Genomic DNA, 22,287 nt, shown 5'->3' on the forward strand with positions numbered 1-22,287 from the left:
TATTCTACACCTGGTGAACCTCAGCAAAACAGGGTAGCTGAGCGACGTAACCGCACGCTTATGGACATGGTGCGAAGTATGCTCAACTATTCTAGTTTACCAGTTGGACTGTGGATGGAGGCACTTAAGACAGCCACACACATTCTTAATCGGGTTCCCAGTAAATCAGTTCCAAAAACACCATATGAATTATGGACTGGAAGAAAACCCTCTTTAAAGTATTTACGCGTGTGGGGCTGTGCAGCTGAAGCTAAAGTCTTTAATCCACATATTGGGAAATTAGATCCTAAGACAGTTAGTTGTCACTTTATCGGATATCCAGAAAGATCAAAGGGATATCGTTTTTACTGTCCAGATAGGATCACTAAGTTCGTAGAAACAAGACATGCTGTGTTTCTTGAAAACGGGGATATGGAGGCAAGGGAAGTTGATCTTGAAGAAAAACGGGTTTATGTTCCTGCTCCGCTGATACAAGAGTCACACATCCCTATGCCTCAGGTGGTTGCACCTTCAGTAAAAACTAACGTCACTTCACCCCCTGTTGAGGTCTCTAAAATTCCTAATGATATACCTAACGATGAGCCTCAGCAGTCCCCTGCAGTACCCAGTCCTTGTCCTGCAGTGCATAATGAACCGATCAGGAGATCACAGCGTGACATGAGACCTGCCATCTCGAATGATTATGTTGTTTATATGAATGAGGATGTTAATGACATAGGGAAGACAGAAGATCCCAACTCATATAAAGAAGCCATGATGAGTAAGCATTCGTCTGAGTGGCTTAATGCCATGAATGACGAATTAAAATCTATGAGCAATAATGATATATGGGACCTAGTAGAAATTCCTGACGGAGCCAAAACAGTAGGCTGTAAATGGGTCTACAAAACAAAACATGACTCTAATGGGAACATCGAAAGGTTCAAAGCAAGGCTCGTAGCTAAAGGCTTCTCGCAAAGAGAAGGAATCGATTATAATGAAACTTTCTCTCCTGTATCAAGTAAAGATTCTTTCAGAATAATTATGGCGCTCACAGCACATTATGATTTAGAGCTGCATCAAATGGATGTAAAAACGGCATTCCTTAATGGTGACTTGGAAGAAAATGTTTACATGGCTCAGCCAGAAGGTTTTGTCATGAAAGACAACGAACATTTGGGATGTCGCCTTAAGAAATCAATTTATGGTCTAAAACAAACGTCTAGACAGTGGTATCTCAAGTTTGACAAAGTCATCAGAAATTTTGGCTTTAAAGAAAATGAAGTTGATAACTGCATTTATATAAAGTTTAAAGGGGGAAAATTCACCATCTTAGTTCTTTATGTGGATGATATCTTATTGGCCAGCAGTGATAAGAATATGCTGTTTGAGACCAAGAGATTTATTTCCTCTAATTTTGATATGAAGGATCTCGGTGAAGCCTCTTATGTTCTTGGCATTGAAATTCATTGAGATCAGTCCAAAGGAGCATTAGGTTTGTCTCAAAAGGCATACATTGACAGAGTACTAAAGAAATACAATATGCATAAGTGCTCTGCCACGCCTGCTCCTATTGTTAAGGGCGATAAGTTTAGGACATATCAATGTCCAAGGAACCAATATGAAATTGATCAAATGAAGACGGTTCCTTATGCTTCAGCTGTCGGAAGCATTATGTATGCTCAAGTTTGTACACGTCCTGACTTAGCTTTCGTGACCGGGATGCTTGGCAGATATCAATCAAATCCAGGACCGGACCACTGGAAAGCTGTTAAGAAAGTCCTTCGCTATTTGCAAGGCACTAAGAACCACATGCTCACATTTAGAGAATCCGACAATCTTGAAGTCATTGGTTATTCAGATGCAGACTTTGCGGGGTGTGTAGACACTAAGAAATCCACATCAGGTTATATCTTCACCCTTGCTGGAGGAGCTATCTCGTGGAAAAGCTCCAAGCAGACACTTACAGCATCTTCAACGATGCAAGCTGAGTTTGTGGCATGTTATGAGGCTACCGGGCAGGCTGTATGGCTAAAGAACTTTATCCCGGGACTAAGAGTGGTCGACAGCATTGCAAAACCACTTACATTATACTGCGATAATCAACCCGCAGTTTTCTATACGAGTAACAACAAGTCGAGTGGTGCTGCTAAACACATCGACATTAAGTATCACGTTGTGAAAGATAAAATCCAGGATCAAACAATAAGTGTCAAGCAAGCACATAAGCACTAAGTCAATGCTTGCGGATCCACTCACTAAAGGCTTACCACCTCATATTTTTTGTGATCATGTTGCCGGCATGGGGATATTAGAAAGTCTATGATTCTGGATTAAGAGGACCATTAAACAAACCAACTCCCATCAAGTATAACGAATTTCCATTTCGAGATGGAATGGTACACTATAGGTATTTGGGTTTCAGTGGCATTTTATTGACCACTGTAATACTTTGCCTTGGTATGCTGTTTCATTGAGAGTGGGCTTATGATATTAGCCTTACGATCAAGGGGAAGAATGTTGGTTTTGATCTCGGCTCCACTCTCCCTAACGTCTCCTAACTAACAAACGAAACGCATGGGAGCCGTTTCTCACATGCACCGTGATTGGGGGTGCATCCAACGTATTTGGTTGCGGTCCCACCTCGTGCAGCACTGCATATATAACAGATGTGAGGGGTTTCGGAAGACATGATCTAACTCACGAAGTCAGCCGCCTCTCCTCATATCTTAACCCTAATCCAATCCTTAGGGTGCTGTCAACGAGGTGAAGACCGCCGCTTCTTCATCTAATACGTGCTGGTGATCGACTACATCGGCCAAAGCCTCTTCATCACGCCGGCGACCACTTCACCATCATCAGATGGCGTCACCGAACTCAGGTAAACACCTCACGCTTCCGCACTTAGGGTGTTTGATCTTAGGTCTAGCTATTATGTTGATTAAGTGAAGCTTTAAGATCTAACAAACGTTTCGTAGGGTTTGCTTTGCACTGGGGACTTCCAGCCTGTGGATCAAGCTCGCCATCAAGGAACCTGCTGATGGATAAAGTGAACACACAACACAGGACATTTTTTGAGTAGTTGAGTAACTAGAAAATCAATATTATAAACTCAGTGTGACATATGTAAAAGTGGGGGAATAGACAAAATAAAAAAGGTACCTTTGCATCTTTTTAAGTACACGACCTTGCTCTTTGGAACAAATGAAATCATTTGCCTTCAAGCGTATTGTATAAGAGGGACAGCTTGTTCGTTCCATCTCAGGTTTGTAAACAAAATAGCCAGACCTCCTCCACCCACGATCAAGGAGAACTGTAAAGTTTCCATCATGGTCAAAAGTCAAAACCATGACAAAGTGCTTTTCCCTATATGAAAAAACAAGAAGCAAATATTGTAAGGAAGAGCCTAAACTAATTAAGGGATACTTATTCACCAATAAGTTAGCTAAATCCACCATGCTTTCACTGCCATTTCTATAAATTCTCTAGTTAAATAAATACTTCAGCAGCAAATGCACCCTTGTTCTGAATAAACTTGTTTTGCGGGATGCATTTTCTCCCATGTTGAAAAATGCTGCAATATAACAGGACACCTCTTTGTTTTTATAAATCTGATTTTACGTAACAGGCTGTTGTTTTACATTTTGTAGTCAGGGTACATTTGCCTTTTCCAGTAGGTGAATTGATAGTCGAAAATCAATGCAATACTTGGTTGTGCATGATTGCAGTTTACTAGTAAATCCAATTTCCTTCTACTGGGTGAATATTGTGTTGCAGGCTGCTGTGGCTTTGGATCCTGTACAGTGCAACAACCAAAACAGCAGCTCATCACATGTGTTCATCCTGCCTCCTCACACACATTCACATGTAGAGAACTTGCTTATGCATCTTCAACTAGCTACATGGCAGCCATTAGTGGACTAGATGGCAAGAACAAAACATGGTGGAACTTAGTGCTGCTTATGTTTGTATCACAGTTATCCTGACAAGATAGATTAACTTCATCTGTGAACATGCACAATCAAAGTAAATCAAATCTCAACTAAAGCATTTGCATACCTTAGATCCAGTATCAAGCAATAGCTTTGTATCCATACTCAGGTTTATAAATCCGAACTCAGAGGTATAAATCGCCCGAGAAAAGTTTGATAAAGTTGTACTATCCAATATCATTAAATTCCTTGAGCTTATCCAGGTTTCCAAATCCCAGCCCGGGAACCAGAAATCCCTGGTGGACACGAGTAGAATTATAGGCTTGTTGCACCCAGTGAGAGTATTCTATTCTGAGCTGTTTCTGGTTGTTTTGAACTCTGGGTGCAGTTAGAATTTGTTGGACACTGGAAGCTGTTGACTGTTTGAAAAAGAATGAGAGAAAAATGAAAAGATACCGGGATTGAACTGAGAACTGGCCGGTAACCACTCGGTTACCGGTTCTGGGCTAGGTCCGGCAGATCTTTTCAAACAAGTATTTTAAACCGAGCTTATCAAAGAAAACCAACTTTGTCTAAACATGCATTCCAACATCATCAATAGTCCCTTCCCCTGCCCCAATGCATACCGCCACAATGATGTTTACGAGGCTGTTTTAGGCTCCGTTTGGCACTATAGTCTATAGTAGCTTTTCAAAACTACCTATTTTCTCTAGGTTTGGATGTAACAGTTAGTTGAAACTTGAAAACAATATTTTTGAGCCATAACAGAAAAATATTACGAGGAATAGCAAATTTTCCTATAACTAACATTTGGCTATAACCAACTAAAATCTGCAGAGTAGCAAACAACCACAAATTGCCCTGAGAACACTCTACATTATGATTTATGATAGGAAACAAGGCGAGGACATGTGTCTCACTATTATTTTGAGCTACACAAGCTTTTGGTCACACTACATTACCTCATTTCCATCATACACTATAACGCAAGAAACAGATGACTACGTAACTATATCACCATTTATATTTTTAGATGCTTACAGAGAATCAATTTCCAGAACAATTTTAGCAATTACATTTATTATTTGGTGCCAAATAAGATTTCGAATACAAGAAGCATATAGGATATTTCATATTATAACCTTTATAACCCTGAACCATGTGTACATACAAAAGAAGCAGCAAACCTCAATTATCCAAATCCATGTATTATCTGATTTTACTGGAAGCGGGATAAAAAAAGTTTGGTTCCAAGTTACATACAAAAGGTAAAATTTTGAACTAAATATTTTTCTTTTGCACCTTGATAGTCATCAGCTTTCAAACTGTTGGCCCATAGACCGGCAAGATCATTAGGACAGAAGATAGCACATTAAACGATGTGATAAAGCCTTCTATAGACAAATATACGGACGACAGTTAGAATAAGAAGAGAACAAAGGTAACTAAGGAAGAAAGAAAAAAGAGTAAATTGTATAAAACTATAAGTATTGTGTATTTATAACACAAAACTACAAATATTGTAAATAGTAACACAAAACTACAAGTATTGTGTACTAATTTCATATAAAACCCGATTTTAATTAGATTTACCAAAAAATGGTCTTATATTTCTCCAAAAATCCTAGAACTTTTTGTACGTGCTCCATAATCCATGTGCAACTCATTTCAATTAAACTCATCCAAAATCCTATGTAGAATTTAAACTAAAATTCTCTAAGGCTACTTTTATAACTCCTAATAATTGTTAGAGCCTCAAATAAAATCCCAAAAATATGAGAAAATTCACTAATATTCTTCTTATATGATGGACTAATTTATAAAATTATTTTCATCACTACTTTATATGGTGAAAAAGTGAGTTACTTTATATATACTTACAAAGGAACTCACTTTTTTACCATATAAACTAGAGCTAGAAATAATTTTAGAAATCAGTACATCATATAAGAAGAATATTAGTGAATTTTCCCATATTTTGGGAGTTTATTTGAGGCCCTAATAATTGTTAGGAGTTATAAATGTAGCATTTTTGGATAATTTTAATTTAAATTCTACACAGAGTTTTTTGGTTGAATCCAATTAAAATTGGTTGCACATGAATTATAGAATTTATACAAAAAGTTATAGGATTTTTGAAGAAACATAAGACTATTTTTTGGGTGAATCTAATTAAAAAATCAGATTTTGTGTGAAACTAGTGTACAATACTTGTAGTTTTGTGTTACTAGGCACAATACTTGTAGTTTTATATTACAAATAGCATAATATTTGTAGTTTTGTGCAATTCACTCAAGAAAAAATAATGAATCTGAAGTAAATGTCAAAGAGATTCATATCTGCCTGCATCCCTTTCCATTGTAAGACTGACTAATTACATAAAATTGATTATACTCGATAACATCACTGCCAACATATATGATATCATCCACATTTATCCTTCCATTAAGAGTTAACAATAATACTAATTTGCTATTTTCCATTTCATTTTAGAGAGGTAAAACTGGATGGTTGTTGCTAGTATTACAAGCTAAGAGCAAAACTGAGGCATTCGAAGCATTCATACACTCACAAAATAGCAATCAGAAGTATGTTTGAGTTACAAAAGTAACCATTAACAGGTTCATAGACTATCTACACACCCCGCAGCTAGCAACCAGAAGCCATTTCCCTACTAGCATAAGCTGAAGCAACGACAATTCTCCATAATCCTAACTGCCAAACTATCGTGCTGTGGCACTGGCCCCTTTGGCAGCAACATTTACGCAAAAATCCTTAAATTCCATGGTGATCCGGAGCCAGACATCCTACACGTGACGCATCAACCCAAGATTATAGAACTACCAAGCGATTCCGCGTGCAACAAGGTCCGATCCAGGTCGAACCAAAGTGAATTAGTTTCATCAGAAGGGATTTCCGGAATGGTACCATGGGAGATGCTCATGTAGCTGGTGGATTGACAGTAGCCGCAGGCTGTGCGGCACTGGCCGTAGTCGATCACCACCGACTCGCCCCCGCTCCCGTGCCCACCGCTGCTGCTGGCGCCGCTAGCCATCACATCACCGGGGCGTTTCCTCGGCGCGCCGGGGTGAGGATGGGTTTGGATTTAGATGGCTCGGCGATGTGGTCAGGCGAATCAGCTGGGTCCCCGGATCCAGATCCGGGGTTAGCCACCTAGTTGTAAATATGATACGGTGTTTAGAGAAAATATTTAATTTACTGACTCAAGAAAAGTATATTTAGAATAGTTTGAGTTTTACATTGCTAAGTGTTGTGTTGCGCTCGCTCTTTAGAATAGTAATCTATCATAAAATATTTAATTTACTAATTCAATGAAGCTTTTTGAAGTTGTGATTTGAAGAAAAATCCGAACCCAACCCGCATTGAGCTGACCACGCAAGTGGTCACCTCCGTTTTCTTCTATGCATCCTGGTCTATCATTAGTCTATTATTCCTATTTGTCAATAAGTCTCGTACTACCACCTTATTTATATCTTGCTCACCACCTCTGTCTGATGGGCTCCACCAACACCACCCTCTGAATTGGTAATGTCACCATCTCCCAACCTTCTCTCACAATATGGTGTCCACCAACGTCACCATACCCTAAATTAACGATAGGTGACATAACCACCTCCCAACCTCCAGCTTTGATCTAACCTTAAATATCAAATCCTCAACCCTAAACCTAACCATGGTCATGTTTCTCACTAAGTCTTTTTGTCTTTTCAAAAGAAAAAACAAAGTTTTTTATCTAAAAGACGAAAGCAATGTTTTTGCACTCTTTTATAGTTGTAAAAAAAGCAACCCAAACGAAGCTTTTTTTTCTCTTTTCCTTTTGTTTTATTGTTACAGGTACAATAAAGATTGCAGTTGCCAACACGGCAGCACCAGCCGGAGAAGGCAAAGCAAGATTTCATTTCAACGCAAAAAGAATCCTCAGGTAGAAGCTTGGAAGCTTCTGAATAAACACTTGCCCTAAAAAAGATCTTCTGAATAAACACGTCAAGGGTGCCACAAGATCACCCCGCATGAGTCTGTACCATCTCCTGTCTTGGTCCAAATCGGCCTTGCCCTTGCCCAGGCTCTTCTATCACGGCCTAGCCGCCTAGCACCGGAAAATATACAGTAGTTGGGATCTTGCGATCAACTCAATGGCCGTCGTTAATCCGATGATGTGCGAGCTTGATATGCATTTGTGTTCCTCTTCAGATAAGAGACAGCTACAGGTATTAACGTTTAAAGCATGCTAAGCTGTTATCGGTAAGATATGTAATTCTGGACCTAACCTTGTTTAGATAGAGACCGGTTGGCCATCTTACATTTCTACTACTGTTGTGGAAGTTACGGAAGTTGAGAGCTACAATCTGGATGAGTTGGATGTTGAGAATTATTGCATGGTGGAAGTTAAGAAATATTTTATCATAATTTCACAAAGACCCACAAATATACCACGTTAGAAATTGTAGGCCAAAAAGTCAGAACTACGTCTTGGAAGCCGTGCCAATGTCCAAAACATTTGTTTGTGATTGGAGAGAATATTGCGTTCCAAAGGAAATTGGAACCAAGTTATCATACGAACCTTTCCACTTTTCTCAAAGACATCTCTCCGACCACAGGTATAGACAATGAGCAGACAACATTGCAGAGCATAACATATTCAGCGAGTTGATGGGATAAGTTTCCACAACAACTGATGCTCGATTATTGATAACTAGTTCTATCATCCAGCACTTCTGGAAAAAAGAATATATACATACAATACCAGTAGCTGCTAGAGTGCTAGCCTTTTCCATTACAGTCCAGAAAGGCAGTCTCCTCAGTGGTGAAATAGACGATCTTCCAAACAACACAGATGCATCCAAGCTGCAACACGCACATATATACAGCAGTAGGTTATGCTTCTTTCATGTAGCATCCATTTTGAAGCCCAGGCTCATCAGCAGCTGCTGCAGGGCTTTCCAACCCCAAAGCAAATTATGTTCGTAAGCACTGGTCAAACCATTCTCAACCCGAACACCATCCTCAGACAAGGTATTATCTTCTGTTTTTTCAGCATAACTCTCATCAGCACATGAAGCACTGCCGTGCTCGATATATTCTTTTTCATGAAGCTCGTCTAGAATTTTCAGTTCTTCATGGAGCATTGGCTGACCAAGAAGAAAAAAAGAAACATTATATGAGTACGATAATGACAGGAACATATCAAATGAGAAATAAGCCTTACAATGGATAACTGAACTACCAGCCATAACCAAACCCGACTTGTTGCACTTTACACTCCTTCCACCTTCTAATGAAATGAGTAAATTAAACTTGATAATTTAGTTTGTCGAATATCTAACTATAGGGTATTTACGCATAAGGTGTATAATATATATGAACAAGATATACCGTGTACATATATAACAACTTCAGATACTATGAAACTGAATCTATGATACCCGATACACCCGAAAATTTAGAAAATGTATACTAGGAAGGTTTCGATTAGTTGCTTAACTTGAGAACGACTAGTATCCAAATTGAATTCATCTGCTTTGTCGTGGTAGACAAGATGAAGAACTTTCTATCGACTACGGTTGGATAAGATACATCATATCAGCCCTATATAAAGTGGGGACCCAGACCCCAGGGAGGGAGAGGCATCTGCAACTTGACGCAAGCACCAAGACCATAGAAGATACTCGACCACATCTCCTTAGTTTAGCTTAGATCCAATCTATTCCCTGTAAGAGGTTTAGACACATTACTTATACTCGAGAGAATACATACACATCACCATCCATACATGACGTAGGATATTACTCCAACCGGGAACTCAAACCTGTCTAAATCACGTGTCTCAATTCGTGTTCAATTCGTGGTCTCAAAGGTGCCCCAGTCAATTACGGACATATTGTCAGGAACTAATCTTCAACAGTTGACACGCCAGGTGAGGGTCTTCTTCTGCTTTCCAGGATTGATCATGTCTCGAGTTTACATCCGCGCTGGTTTCTTTGATGACAGTTTCTATGACCACTTTAAGTTGGCAGAAGCCATCTACTCATCACCTCCTGTCGGATCTGAGATTCTCTTCGAAACTATGGTTTTCTGCTAGGACAATCAAGGTAGATTGATCCACACTGGTATTCTCGAGTCCAACCCATTGGAGGCATACCGTGAGATGGGACATCTCGACTAGGATCCCAAGGAGTCTAGCGTTCTCCAGTGCATAGACATTGGCAACGAGGAACTCGATCGACAGCTAGAGCAGCTGAACAAATCGATTCGTGTTCATGGCTTAAGGAGTCGGAACCCCACCTGACAACTGGATGGCGGTAGATCAAAACGCTGTAGAGAACAATGGCACCGGGATTCCTGTAGACCCAGCAGTGACAGCCGCCGCCCGCGGTACCGTCGTCATCGAAAATATACCGCCAGGAACATCTATGGCTATTGCCCAATTAGCTCCTAATACTATTGATCATCGACGGATCGCAGGAGGTTAGGTGCCCTTTGGTCTTCAACGACGACTTCAGTGGGTAACCCTCCACCATCACCAGTCCCGAGATCGAGAAACGGATACTCTCAAAACAACTGTCATGAGGCTTCATCGACTTAGCCGCAACCAAACCTTGGCAGCAGTGTCTGCAATACTCCATAGACTAACGTTCAGGGCGCTCATCTGATTCTAAGATCATTCCCCAAGTTGGATCCGGCGAATCCTTTAACCCCGATGCTCAATCAAGTGAAGACTTTACTTGATGCGGCTCAAATCCAGACTGCTCAAGTAAACAACCTTGGCAGTTCTAGACACCATAGTCGGTAAGGCGTCGGCTCGAGAAGCCACAGACGCGGACATCCCCGAGTAGAGGAATCGCAGATGGGAAGCTTGGACGGTTGGGCTATACCTATCATATTCATAGGCGCAAGAACCAGGAAGACCTGAGAAACCGCATCCCTCACGATCGACACGATCTACGGGTAGTGATATACAACTATCATGAGGAACGTTGTGAGGACGACCGACACTATAATGAGAGCAATCTTCAGGACTAGATGATCGACATGACTCCCCTATTCGAAGGAACAGGCGTGACAATCCTTCTCCTCCGCCTCCTGAAGAGTTTGATGGGGGGTTGCAAAGCCTTCACGTCTGAGCTCCGATCGATGCGATGACCTGAGAAGTTCAAAGCGGGTTCGATCCAAAAATACGATGAAAAGCTCAATCCTAATGAGTGGTTGCAGATCTATACCACTGTTATTCGAGCAACGGGCGGTGACAACAAGGTGATGGCCAACTATCTGTTGACTACGCTGGATGGGCCAACACGGTCCTGGCTGTTGAACTTGCCTCTTAACTCAATTCGATCGTGGGCTGAGCTGAAGCTCAGTTCATCACCAATTTCCAAGGCACGTTCGAGCGCCCAAGAACGGAGAACGATCTTCATCAACTGAACCAAGGCAAAGACGAATCTCTTCGAGATTTCATCCAGAGGTTCAGCGATAGGCACAACACGATCCCGGACATCTCCGACGAGTCAGTCATCATCGCCTTTAAGCGAGGTGTCAAGGACACAGATCTGGTCGGCAAGTTAGCCACTAGAAAGATCCAAACGGTCAAAGAGCTCTTCGAGTTGGCCGACAAGTCTGCAAAGCGTGCTGAGCTCAAACACATGTCAAAAATCCTCAGCCTGGCAAGGACAATCCCGAGTCTTCTAAGAACGAGGGGGGGGGGGGGGGAGGGGAAGAAAAATAAACCTGGTGACAAGCGCAAAGGTCCAGACACAACTGTAGCTGCGGTCGATAGGAGCAAGTCGCGCAACACCAGGGATAACAAAGGCCTAAGCTGAAATGGTGGAAAGTGGTGTCCCGTCCATCAGACCAACCAACATAACTTCGATGAATGTCACAACGTTAAAAAAAAGGTCGATGATAAGCTCAAGGCCGCTGTTGCTGATCATCATAGCAAACAAGCCAAGCCGGATGCTAAAGACGACGAACCCGAATTTCGCAGGGCCGATCAGAACTTGGCACACATCTTCGAAGGATTTGTCACGTATGAGTCCAAGAGATAGTACAAAGCGATCGAGAGAGAGAGACCAACCTGGCTCTAACAGGGCCTACTCGATACCTCAAGTGGTCAGAGGTCCCGATCAGCTTCAACCAAGTTCACCACCCAACTGCGGCTCCACACCTGGGTCGATATCTGGTCGTGGTCCATCCTACTATCCTTAACATCAAGATACATTGAATATTGGTTGGTGGGGGTAGTTCACTTAATCTCATCTTTGCCAAGATGTTAGACAAGATGGGAATTTTAAGGTTGGAGCTCAAGGCAGAAGCTGAGCCTTTTCATGGTACAACTCCAAATTCATCCAATATACCTCTTGGCCAGATCGAGCTACCAGTCACGTTCGGAGAGCCTAGCAACTTCCGTACAGAGAAGTTAACCTTTGATGTCGCTGACTTTGAGACAGCATACAATATGATTCTAGACCACCTAATGTTAGACAAGTTCATGACCGTAGTGTACTATGCGTATCAAACACTCAAGATCCCATGCCCCAAAGGGTTCATAACTGTCAAAGTGGATCAGCATGCAGCGGTCAAATGCGATAAGCAGAGCTTAGATATGGTCAAGCACTTCTGCCGAACGGCAACTACTTCAAAAGGTGTGGAGTCTAAGAGCCAGAAACATCACGCTGTTGTTGAGGTTGAGGATTCCAAGTTCGTAAGTCTTGCTAGCACTTTCATGTCCAACGAGGCCGCCAAAGGAGATTATAACGACGGTGTTAGGGACAAGAAGATCGATGGTGGTATATAAGGCAATACCCCTCGACTCATCTAAATCAGCCAAGACGATCAAGATAGGGGTTGACCTTAATCTCAAATAGGAACTCGTGCTCAACACTTTTCTCCGAACGAATCGAGATGTGCTTGCATAGCAACCGTCCGATAGCCTCGGATCCCTAGAGAGGTGATTGAACATCGACTAGCTGTCAAACCTGACACCAAACCTGTAGTGCAGAAACAACGAATGTTTGCAGATGATAGGAAGCAAGCTACCCAAGAGATCGTCAAACTTCTAAAAGCAGACTTCATTCGAGAGGTTTGTCATTCTATGTGGCTCGCAAATCCCGTCCTCATGAAGAAACCTAATGGCAGGTGGAGAATGTGTGTCGACTTTACTGACCTCAACAAAGCTTGTACCAAGGATCCTTTTCCTCTTCTTCGCATCGACCAGATCGCTGACTCTACGGCGGGTTGTGCCTCGTGTTCTCTAGATGGCTATTCGGGGTATCACCAAATTAGCATAGGGTGGAGGATGAAGAGAAAACTGATTTTGTTACTCTTTTTTTTGTGTATTTTGTTATGTTAAGATGTCTTTCAGTTTAAGAATACTGGTGCTACTTATCAACGGTGTATTTAAAACTGCTTATAGCCCTAGATCGTGCACAATGTTGAAGCTTATGTCAATAATATTATAGTTAAGTCTAGAACCAAAGACGTATTGATTAACGACCTCAAGGAGATATTCGACAACCTCAGGAAGTATCATATGATGCTTAATCCCGAGAATTGCTCGTTCGGCGTTTTGTCTGGCAAGCTTCTCGGCTTCCTAGTGTCAAGTCGAGGCATTAAGGCTAATCGGCGTAAAATCGAGGCACTCGACCAAATGGTCACCTCGAACATTGAAAAAAGTTCAAAAATTGACAGGATGCATAACAACCCTTAGTCAATTCATCTCCAAGATGGGCGAGCGAGAGATGTCATTCTTCAAGCTGTTAAAGAAAGACAACCAGTTCAAGTGGACAGAAGAAGCGGAGAATGTCTTCCACGATTTAAAAACGTATTTATCGTCTCCGTTAATTCTAACACTGCCTAACGAAAAAGATGAGCTATTTTTTACATTGCAGCAACCCCACAAGTTGTAACCACGGTTCTAGTGGCAAGTTGTAACCACGGTTCTAGTGGTCGAGCGGGAATGTCCCGAGAAAAAGGCCAAGGTCTAGAAACCTATGTACTACGTGAGCGAAGTCCTACACGACGCTAAGCTACGGTACCCGTAAGTGCAGAAATTGTTATATGCAGTTTTGATGTCCTTCTGGAAGCTACGACACTATTTCCAGGTGCACAAGTTCACTGTTGTGACAACGTATCCACTCAAGGATGTAATACACAACAAGGAGGCTACTGGACAAATTGCGCAATGGACGATCAAGCTCAATGAGTTTGGCGTACACTATGCACCACAAACAAGCGTTAAGTCGGAAATATTGGCGGAATTCATCGCCGAATGGACAAGCGTCGAAGAAACAAAGCCAAGTGTGGTCGAGAACCACTGGACGCAATTCTTCGATGGATCTCTCATGCTTCAGGGTTCGGGGGCTGACATTGTACTTTAATTTCCAACAGGTGACGAACTCAGGTACGTTGTTCAATTAAATTTAAAACTTCCAACAATTATGCAAAATACAAAGAACTAGTAAACAGGCTCCGCATAGCTTCATCACATGGAATTAGGCGACTTCTCGTGAAAGGGGACTCACAGCTAGTCGTAAACCAGGTGCAAAAGGAGTACCAGTGCTTGGACGACAACATTGCGGCTCTGAACGAGGTGCGAAAGCTTGAGGAAAAGTTTGAAAGATTAGAAGTAACGCATATCAGAAGGAGTGATAACTCTGGTGCGGATGAATTTGCTAGACTCGTTTCTTCTCGAGCACCAGTGCCCATGAGAGTCTTTGTTGAGAAACTCCTCAAACCATCTCTCCCGACAGTTCGACGAATGGATGCTACCCAACTTGATCAGCAGTCGGGTTAGGTCGGTGAGGCAGAACTTGCAGACACGGTAGATGCGCTACTCGAACGCGGGCCGACTTAGATGACCCCATTTTGACCCTATTTCGAAGGCCGAGAGGTCCCTGACAATGATGCATCTGCAGAGAAAATTGCTCGTAAGTCCAAGCAATACGTTTTGGTAGACGATAAGCTCTACCGAAAGGGAAGTAACAGAATCTTGATGAAGTGCATCACTCAGTAAGAGGGCAATAAAATATTACTTGATTTCCATGGAGGCACGTGTGGTAATCATGCTTACCGCACCTTGGTTGGAAAAGCTTTCCACCAGAAATTTTATTGGCCGACTGCCCTCCAAGATACTTCCAAACTGGTCAACAAGTGCGAAAGCTACCAATTTTTTGGAAGGCAGACCACTCGACCAGTCCAAGTTCTAAAAACAATCTCTTTCTTAGCCTTTCTCCGTCTGGGGCTTAGATATCCTGGGACCATTCACAAGGACCCAATGTGGTTACAAGTTACTATTCGTGGCTATTGACACGATTAATAAGTGGATTGAGGCCGAACCTATGGGGAAAATAACCACAAAAGCGGCTAAGAAGTTCATGAGAAGTATAATTACTCGATTCGGAATTCCACATCTGATAATTACACACAACGGTAACCAGTTCAAAAGCAAAACCTTTATCACGTTTTGTGAAGAATTTGGCATCAAAACTTGTTTCGCTTCAGTAACTCACCCTCAAAGTAATGGTCGGGTTGAGCGCGCCAATGGTATAGCCTTGCAGGGTATCAAAACTCAGGTTTTCAACGGACTAAATGCCTACTCGAAACGATGGATGAAAGAGTTTCCCTCGGTACTATGAGTCGTTTGCACTTCGACTAACAAGGTCACTAGTGAAACTCCTTTATTCTTAGTCTACGGAGTAGAAATAGTGCTTCCGACCGAGTTGAAGTATGGATCGCCTCAAGTGGAAAGTTACTCGAAAGAAGGGCAAGAGCAATCGCGAGCAAACAATGTCAAGTTACTTAAGGAGTATCGTGATCGAGCATCCATTCGAATAGCTAAGTATCAACAAGCGATGCATAGATATCATAGCCAAAAAGTCCAACCCAGAACACTCACAGCTGGAGACCTTGTTTTACAAAAAGTGCAGAAACAGGCTCAACGTCATAAATCATCACCTAAGTGGGAAGGGTGCTATATAGTAGTCGAAGTAACTAGACCTAGATTAGTACGGCTATCTACTCCAAACGTTGAGATACTCGAAAACTCGTGGCACATCGACCAACTCCAACAGTTCCATTCATAGATAAGGTAGGTCAAAGGTAAGTCAATTACATTTTGATTAGACTGACTATCCTATTACATATTGTTGACAAAAAGGATTTGCCTAGCCCTTGTAAATAGTAAAGATCTGCCACCTCCAAGAGTTCAGAAGTATGTGGACCCCTACTTACCTCAAACGAGTTGAGGAATCTCTTTCGTTCCTCCGCAGAGCTGCAACTGATCGTCCAAGGGATCAGCCGTCAACCAGCATAAGGGCCAGGCAAGGTGACCGAGACTAAGACCCTACTGGAGCTGCTGACCGGCGTTGACGATGCCGAGTGGCCCTCTGCAAGGTACGAAGGCGATCTATCTGTTGTCGACGGAGAAGACGACTGCACTTTCTTCACCACCAGAGGTTCGGGGGCTCCATCGCCTTGTTGGCAGCCAAGTTGATGATCTTGTTAAGATCACCACCATCTTCATTTCCCTCTTGCACAGCTCGCATCGCTAACTCATGTGTCGCTCGTTCCATGGCGTTTGTGTTGAGGAAATGCCGGAGGAGGCAAGTGAAGGGTCGATGACCTCCGATGGACATTCTATTCCTTCTCCTCTGAGGGCTTTCGATCGATTCCTCCTCATTAGTGGAAATGATGATGACACCGGGTGGAACCATGGCGAGAGGCCTTGGGGCTAGAGGTCCTACTCCTCTTGTTTCTGAATATGGCTCGGGAGATGTTGGAGTGGAAGCCATGGTTTCAAGCTATACAAGTTTCTACTGGGCGATGGGCAGGGAGAAAAGGAAGGAGACAGGGTGAAAATAGACAGCCTCGGATGTACCTATTTATAGCTGTGGAAACGGGTCATGTTGCGAAAACGGCGCTGTCAAGATCCGATAGCACCGGATGTGATGACGAGACCGCCTCGGTCACATAGCGTGTTAGGCGGAAGTAGATGCGCTGTTGAGGTGTTATGTCTTGTTTAATCTCTGCAAAGAGGGGTGTGGTGTTATTATTACACGTTAAAATCAAATGTTGTGGTGAAAACGAGCATGAGCGAGAGTGGACTTTTAATGCTCACCTACCTAATTGTTCGATTTACACTCGATGACCATAACATAATTGTTGTTGTACGCCCGGGGGCTTATACCCTCAAGCATGTGGTCGAGGAGAACAAGTCGATGCTTATGCTCTACTCTCTGATTATACTTCACTCTCTATTTAACTATCACGTTAACCAGAGACTCGGGAGTTACATTGTTTGATGACAAGGCTTATGCTCCACTTTCTACTCAAACTTAATTATTGAGCGAAAAGTTAGGGGCCACGTCAGGTATCTTATGATGCTATAGCTCTACTCTCTGTCTTGATTATCACATCAAATAGAGAGTCGGGGGCTACATCGTATACTTTCGATATTACGGTTTTACTCTCCACTGGAGTCAATCATCGAGCAGAAAGTTGAGGGCTACATCATGTATTTTCGATAGTACATGTATGTTCTTTCATACTATCTGATCGTAGAATCTTTTCCTCGACCAGAGACTCAGAGGCTACATAATAATATCATATTTACTCTGTAAGAACATACTTTTTGTAAAAGTTTGTCTGGCTTTGCGTCGACTGTTTTGGATAGAACCAGCAGAGGCATATGTTAGGTTGATAACAAACAATTACACCTAATAAAGCATAACGGTACAAGAGGTTGTCACACATCTCGTGCCTAACGGCTAACAAGGTTCTAAAATCCTAGTTGATTCTACGTGTGTCTCTATCAAGTTCATGTTCACGCAATGATCAAAACGCAAGCCGGTGAAAATTTGCAAAAGATTATCATGTTATTCTTGATTCTAGTTTTATACTAGTCTTTTTCTCGTTATTATGGTTGCTTCAAGTGGTTACTCGAAGGCCAACGCATCTAATTGTCTGTCTAGTTGAGTTTTCAGGCATTAATGGATATTCGATTAGCAAGTCTCGAGAATGGTCATAGCATGTATTAATCGACAGGCAAAATGCCAGCAACATTCTTACAACTATCAGACAAAAGATTATCAAGAAGCATAATACTCGAATAAGGGGAAAGCTTTGGTAAAATCCATCTACAAGAACGCCACTTAAAATTCTCCTCGAGGAATTTTATGGTTTTGAAATTTTCGTCATGGTAGGAAACAAGCACATCATAATCATCCCGATGAAAGCTAAGAATTCGATCTGGGTTGGTAACTCCGAGGACTGATGGTACAGCTTCAGATGTCATGCTCAACAGAATTGATGTTTCCTTCAGCCAAGGGGTAGCCTCCCATTCTAGTGGTTCCGAAATGTTATCACTGAATGCGTGAAGGGAAACCGGCATCAATGCATTGTGTTCAGTTGGATCGTTAATCTGGTCGCCAGTCTTCAAGAAAAACGCGCGAATCTCGACCAAAAGAAGTCGAGAACCCCCCAGACCAGGTTGCCAAATGTCGAACTCGGGCATCGACTGCTCCAATACTGCTATGGCTCCCGACATATCTCCTGAGACAATTCCACCCAGAAAATCCACAATGCGCCACCAGAACTTGTTACTAGAAATCTAAAACCACTGTGAAGGTCCATTGATGAGACAAACATGCACTCCCTTTATCATTTAAAGATGAAAGCACGGCATCCTTGAAACAACAATGGTGAGCAACTTCTCGTCCCTCTCTACCACACATCCTTCCAGATTTACCCAGAACACGTCATAGGAAAGCGGAGGAAGATCAGAGAACCATCCCGTGACTGGATTGATCATTCTGGCTGTAATTTGATGCCCTCTTTCAACAACGACCAAGAGTCCGCTCGAGGCCCCAATCATCTCCCAGTAGTCGCCAATTAAACCTCAAAAGCGAAGGTTGAAAACCACTTCATCCCCTAGGCGATGTACTTCCACCATACCATCCTCGTGCACGAACAGCCCTTTCAGAATCCAAGGTGCGAATTCCGCCGTCCTACGCACTTCACACCATGAAGTGCAGACGCAGCGAAAGAGGGCGAAATCCTTTAGATGCACCAGCTTGTTGGAGATGATGTCAAGCACCCCCAAAGGCAAAGTTGCCCAATCGGAAGTTTCCACCATGAGATTTAAGGGGAAGACGATGTTTTTCAAGTAGAACTCTAACAATGCCGTTGGAAGAAAGTCATGGTGGATAGATTCGAAGGGCAAGTTTACAGTGGAGGCAATGAGGACAGGACAATGGAGTTCTCCCCTCGGATGAATAAATAGGTCTTACCTCAAAATAAAGCTCAAAAATCGTTTCCACTTCGGATACAAATTGTGGTGCCTCGTTCGGCGTAAAAGACAGGATGATGGCATCACACGAATTTCTGCATGCCCATTCAAGAGCATTAAATGCACATATACCCAACGTTTCAAATTTCGGAAATATTTTTAACTCTACTCTTTAACGGATGTCAAGAAGTCGAATTGTCCAAACCTTTCTTGAGTCTCGAGTGCGGATGACAGCAGAGCGCTTAACCCAAAAGCGTTTCTACTCGACGCAAGCACTAAGACCATAGAAGATACTCGGCGACATCATCCTTAGTTTAGTTTAAATCCAATGTATTCCTTGTAATAGATTTAGACACGTTGCTTGTACTCGAGAGAATACATACACATCACCATCCATACAGGATATAGAGTATTACTCCAACCAGATGCCCGAACCTGTCTAAATCGTGTCTCATTTTGTGTTCAATCCTTATCTCGAAGGTACCCCAGTCAATTACGGATATATTGTCAGAAACTAATCTTCGACATAGTTCCTACTAATCCACTACTTTTTAAGGTTGGTTTCTATAAATTATCTTCCCTGATAATAGGAACTGGAAAACCTACCATGCTCGGGTAAATTAAACTAGAGCAGAATTGTTAATCCTTCTCATCTATAATTTACTTACAGGTTGCATCATTACTCTCTATGTCTTGAAGTTATCGAGCTATTATCTTCCTACCAGAATATAAAGTGATTAATGAGATCGAAAGAGGCCACAATTTAGACAGTATGATAGAATGTACACTGAACTACTTATTTGCAGCAAAACAGAACGACAGATATACAAACAAACTATGTTTACTGTATGCCATATGAAGAAGGTGATGATGAACTTCAGTAAATAGGTACCTCTTGTGGCTTAGCTTCATTTTCCTTCACCGATTCCCCTTGAACAAAAGCGTCTGTGGCAACGGCTGACTTCTCGTCATCCACGCCTACAATGGATTCATCTTCATTGACCACCTGATTATCATCCATTTGGAGCGCATCTTCTAAAACAATATCCTTTCTGCTTTCACTGTCATCTGAAATAACTGCTTCCTCCATCCCAATCAACGCCTCTCCCTCCTCTGCTATTTTCTGTTTCTTCACGTCACCCCAATCTTCATAGACGACCAATGTGTTTGCAGTCTCACTTGTTTGTAACCTTCTATTAGACCCATTCTGCCAGTGCAACTTTCCCGATGAATCTTGCAGCAAGAACTTGAACTCAATCAGCTTGTTGGCTGGCACATCCTAGTGAAAACAGGAAAATAAAAAAAGGCGACGAGATCACTTAAGAAGAAAGGAAGACATTAAACGATGCGCACAACCCGAGGCTCACTTTCTCTACGATCCAGTCGTGGCCATCCGCCCACTGCAAAGCAACCGCCTTTGAAGGATCCCAGAGGCCGAGCGCCGGGTCGTCGCCCACGAGGTGGAAGCTCTGGCCGAACGGACACTGCTTCTTTAGCACAAATCTGACACGCACTGTCTTACCAGCACCTGGGAGGAAGAACAGAAAAAAGCACGGTAAAAACGAAAGATCCATCACGATCAAACAGATTTAGCCATTTTTCGACATGGTGGACTTACCAACTTCGGGAGACGAGGTTTCAGTAGCAGCAGCCTCACCCCCATGGACCTCATCATCATCAGCCTGAAAAAAAAATCACTAAGCATCAGTCCATCACAGCGCGCCTAAAGGAACACCCGCACTCGATTTCGGTCTGACGCAACTCACCTGTGGCGCCCCTGCCACGGCGCCCTCCTGCGCGCGCGACAGGAGCGGCTCCGGTATCGAGGCCACGGCGACGAGCGCCCTCCGGCGGCCGGCCGCGGCGAGGCCAGCGCCCACGACGCCCTGCTGCCCCCGCGCCCTGTGACCAAGCGAGACCCGGGATCGCACGAGCGACCCGCCACGGACGGCCGCCGCCACCGCCGCGGCAGCTTCCATGGGTGGCGATCCCCTTCGCCCCTGCCTCAAACCCTGCGTCCCTACGTGCACCAGAGGACGGGCGGTGCTTCACGGGGCGAGGTACTCCGACGAATGACGGTGCGCGCGTTGGTGGTCCTGGCCGTGCTGCCTGGCTGCCTGCGATGCGAGGAGCGGATGGTGGTTTCGCTAGCCGGGTTGGGTTGGTCGGGTCCCGTGGCCGTGGGGCTTTGGTGCCCTTCGGCTGCCAGGGCCAGTGGGGCACGGCACGGGGGTCTCGTGGAGGGGAGAACCGGGGAAGGCGAGTGGCAACGAGAGAGAAGGGGACAAGTGCGGTGCAGAGCCTGTGAGCCGGGCGGGCCCTCGTCAGTCGCGCACCGTTGGATCTCGCGCGTCGGCAGGAGGGCGTTTCGCTTCTCGGGAGAGTTCCGCTCCTGCCGTTACGTCGCCCTCGCCGCACGGAACGCGCGAATTTTTTATTTTTATTTTTTAAATAGAAAATTGCAATGTCGCTCCTTGCAACAGCGAGACCTCACAAGTCTACATCTGCCATTTTATTGTTAGAAATTAACTGATCTTCACCTAACCGTCGGACAGTTGCTGACAGTTGATTGATCGACTATGTGTTTATTTAGAAAGGATGACTCTTACATGGACACCTTATCAACATATATATATATTTGTAACAATCATCAATGAAAGAAGGAGTTCTAACCATTTGCTCACTATCTGTTTTGCAATCCAAATCAACTTATAACACATTATGTTGGTGTAGGAAGTATAGTGGACTAGTGGTACTTTAAGTAAAAGGGTCCCCAAGGAATATAAGAACCAAAGATACGTATTTCCTAAAAGCTAGTTGGTCGCACGATCAGAGTAGGAAATTCCGCAACCAGTACGAGTCTTACGCGACCAGTCTCATTGGGACCTCCTCTGAACCCGCGACTAGCCCCACTGATCGTAGGACCGGACCTGACACAAACTGTCTAATCATATTTATTGATATCTACTCGAGTATTTTTTTCCTTCCACAAGTGCATTCCCCTACGAACAAAGTCATATATGATATAGAAGGGTAGCGTCTCATCCCATAACATTAAATTCTACAGGGTGGGGCAGT

The 22,287-nt window shown here is 43.2% G+C and overlaps 1 protein-coding gene across 1 annotated transcript; it reads right to left on the reverse strand.

Annotated features, from left to right (window-relative positions):
* Positions 1-8,570: 8,570 nt before the first annotated feature.
* Positions 8,571-21,481, reverse strand: LOC133885134 (uncharacterized). The gene is made up of 5 exons (XM_062324787.1): positions 20,976-21,481; positions 20,828-20,891; positions 20,577-20,737; positions 20,102-20,488; positions 8,571-9,061 (listed from the first exon to the last, which is right to left on the reverse strand). The coding sequence occupies exons 1-5, from the start codon at positions 21,186-21,188 to the stop codon at positions 8,819-8,821; spliced, it is 1,068 nt and encodes a 355-aa protein (XP_062180771.1). The 5' UTR covers positions 21,189-21,481; the 3' UTR covers positions 8,571-8,818.
* Between the last annotated feature and the right edge of the window lie 806 nt (positions 21,482-22,287).

Source organism: Phragmites australis, chromosome 11, assembly GCF_958298935.1.
Source record: "Phragmites australis chromosome 11, lpPhrAust1.1, whole genome shotgun sequence".
Lineage (NCBI taxonomy): Eukaryota > Viridiplantae > Streptophyta > Magnoliopsida > Poales > Poaceae > Phragmites > Phragmites australis.